The 1,847-nt window shown below is 39.2% G+C and overlaps 1 protein-coding gene across 1 annotated transcript in view; it reads right to left on the reverse strand.

Annotated features, from left to right (window-relative positions):
* prrc2c (proline-rich coiled-coil 2C) overlaps positions 1–1,847 on the reverse strand; it is a gene marked incomplete in the record, with an annotated part of 90,325 nt that overhangs the window by 49,582 nt on the left and 38,896 nt on the right. Inside the window, 1 exon segment of the mRNA XM_014026140.1 lies at positions 46–224. Coding sequence (XP_013881594.1) covers positions 46–224 — 179 coding nt within the window.

Raw genomic sequence — 1,847 nt, forward strand, 5'->3', positions numbered from 1 at the left:
TATATATATAGTCCTAAAAGAGTTCCTGAAGTGAAAGAGATTTACCTGCTGTCTGAGAAAACGTGGAGGCAACGACTTTTGAAACTGTTTGGAATAGCCTGAGATTAAAGAGGGACGCACGGCAGCAGAAGCCTCTCCTTCCAGTTGTGGGGGTACAGTAGGGATTTCCTCCCCTCTGGGAGCTTCCATGTGAGGCAGAGACAGAGACAGGTGGGGCTCCTCTACTGTAGGAGAAAGTATAGGCATCAACAACTATGCTATCGATTATTAAGGAGCCAGTGACATGCCAAAACAAAGATATAATTAGTAAAAAGAGCTACTGAGTCTTCATTCTGTGTACACAGAAGCTTCTAACAATAAATATATTTCATTAATGGCTTTAAACTCCCTAACTTTTCTGTGCCTCGCAATTAGATTCCGGGTCAAAGGCCRTCACATTTTTATGACGTAGCATGAGTAACCCAAAACGTAAACAGCCATGGCGCGGTATATAGAAACTGAAGAAGTTAGCAATGTAAGTGAAGATTTGAGTGATTTCTCTTCAGTCTTTGAAGAAGAAGCTAGTTCGAGTGGTTCTAATGACGGGCTGCAGCCCTATTTATATGAACCATATCGTTCAGGAAGCGACGGTGACTCAGACGTWTGAAGAGGATGGGTCTGACGGTGAAGGATTGCAGCCTGACCTTAGCCGTTTACAAAACACGGAATGGTAATGCATTAAAACGATTAATGTATCTAATATTTATTCACCTTTATTTCCGRTTAAAGCTAAAAAATACAGTCACTTTGACAGCTAAGATCATGGCCGATAATGTAGTTTGAGATTTAACAGTTTAAAATGAATTATCGAAATGGTCCCAAACTCTCACTAATAAAAACACTATGTAGAAAAACTCATATTGACGTTAATTTATCACCAGAAATAATTTAAAAACAATCCAACATCTGTATGGTGGTATATTTACAGCGTGTCTCAAGGCTAGCCTGTATTAGCGTCCATAGTCATCTTGTATAGCTAATAAACACTGGCAGTGTATATTATGCAGCAATATGAATTCACGTTGGGTATATATTATATATCATCTCAAACACTGTAACCAGCTCTGATGAGGTTTAAATGACACAAATCTACAACGTGACTTACTCTTTTCTGGGCGAGTTTTCCAACAGTAGATTCCCTGCTTGTTTTTGATGTGCTGGCACTCTCTTCAGCTGTCGATTTTCTTTTAAAAATTGTAGGGATAGCAGTCTGTTTTAAACTATTTTTAATCGTAATTTTAAGCCAAAAGATTCATGTAAACGTGGCGACTCCTCGAAACAGTCGGCAGTGAAATGCTCGCTACAAAGAGCAGAAGACGGTGTAGGATTCCAATTGTCCCTCGTTCTCTGTACTTGTCTTGTCCATTCCTCATGACGGGTTTCTTCTTTTGGGAAAGTGAACAGGCTTACTTGTTCACTGGGGTAATTAGAACACCCAGCTGTGACACAACGTCTCGGCATTTTATCTAGTAAAAGTACAGTGATCTCACTACTAGGCGCGTACTTTCTACAGACAGAGTTACTCGTGTAACGTCATCAAGTGCTGTCACGGTTATGCCGCTGCTGACACACAGTGGCCAAGTTTTGTAATCGCTGAACTCACTTAAAAACCAGGTTGCTTATAATTACAGTTTTGTTTGAACAAATGCAACTACAGTTGTGGTCAAAAGTTTACATACACTTGTAAAAAAACATAATGTTATGGCTGTCTTGAGTTTTCAATAAGTTCTACAACTCTTATTTTTCTGTGATAGAGTGATCGGAACACATACATGTTTGTTACAAAAAACAGTCATAAAATTTGGTTC

Source organism: Austrofundulus limnaeus, unplaced genomic scaffold, assembly GCF_001266775.1.
Source record: "Austrofundulus limnaeus strain Quisiro unplaced genomic scaffold, Austrofundulus_limnaeus-1.0 Scaffold529, whole genome shotgun sequence".
NCBI lineage: Eukaryota > Metazoa > Chordata > Actinopteri > Cyprinodontiformes > Rivulidae > Austrofundulus > Austrofundulus limnaeus.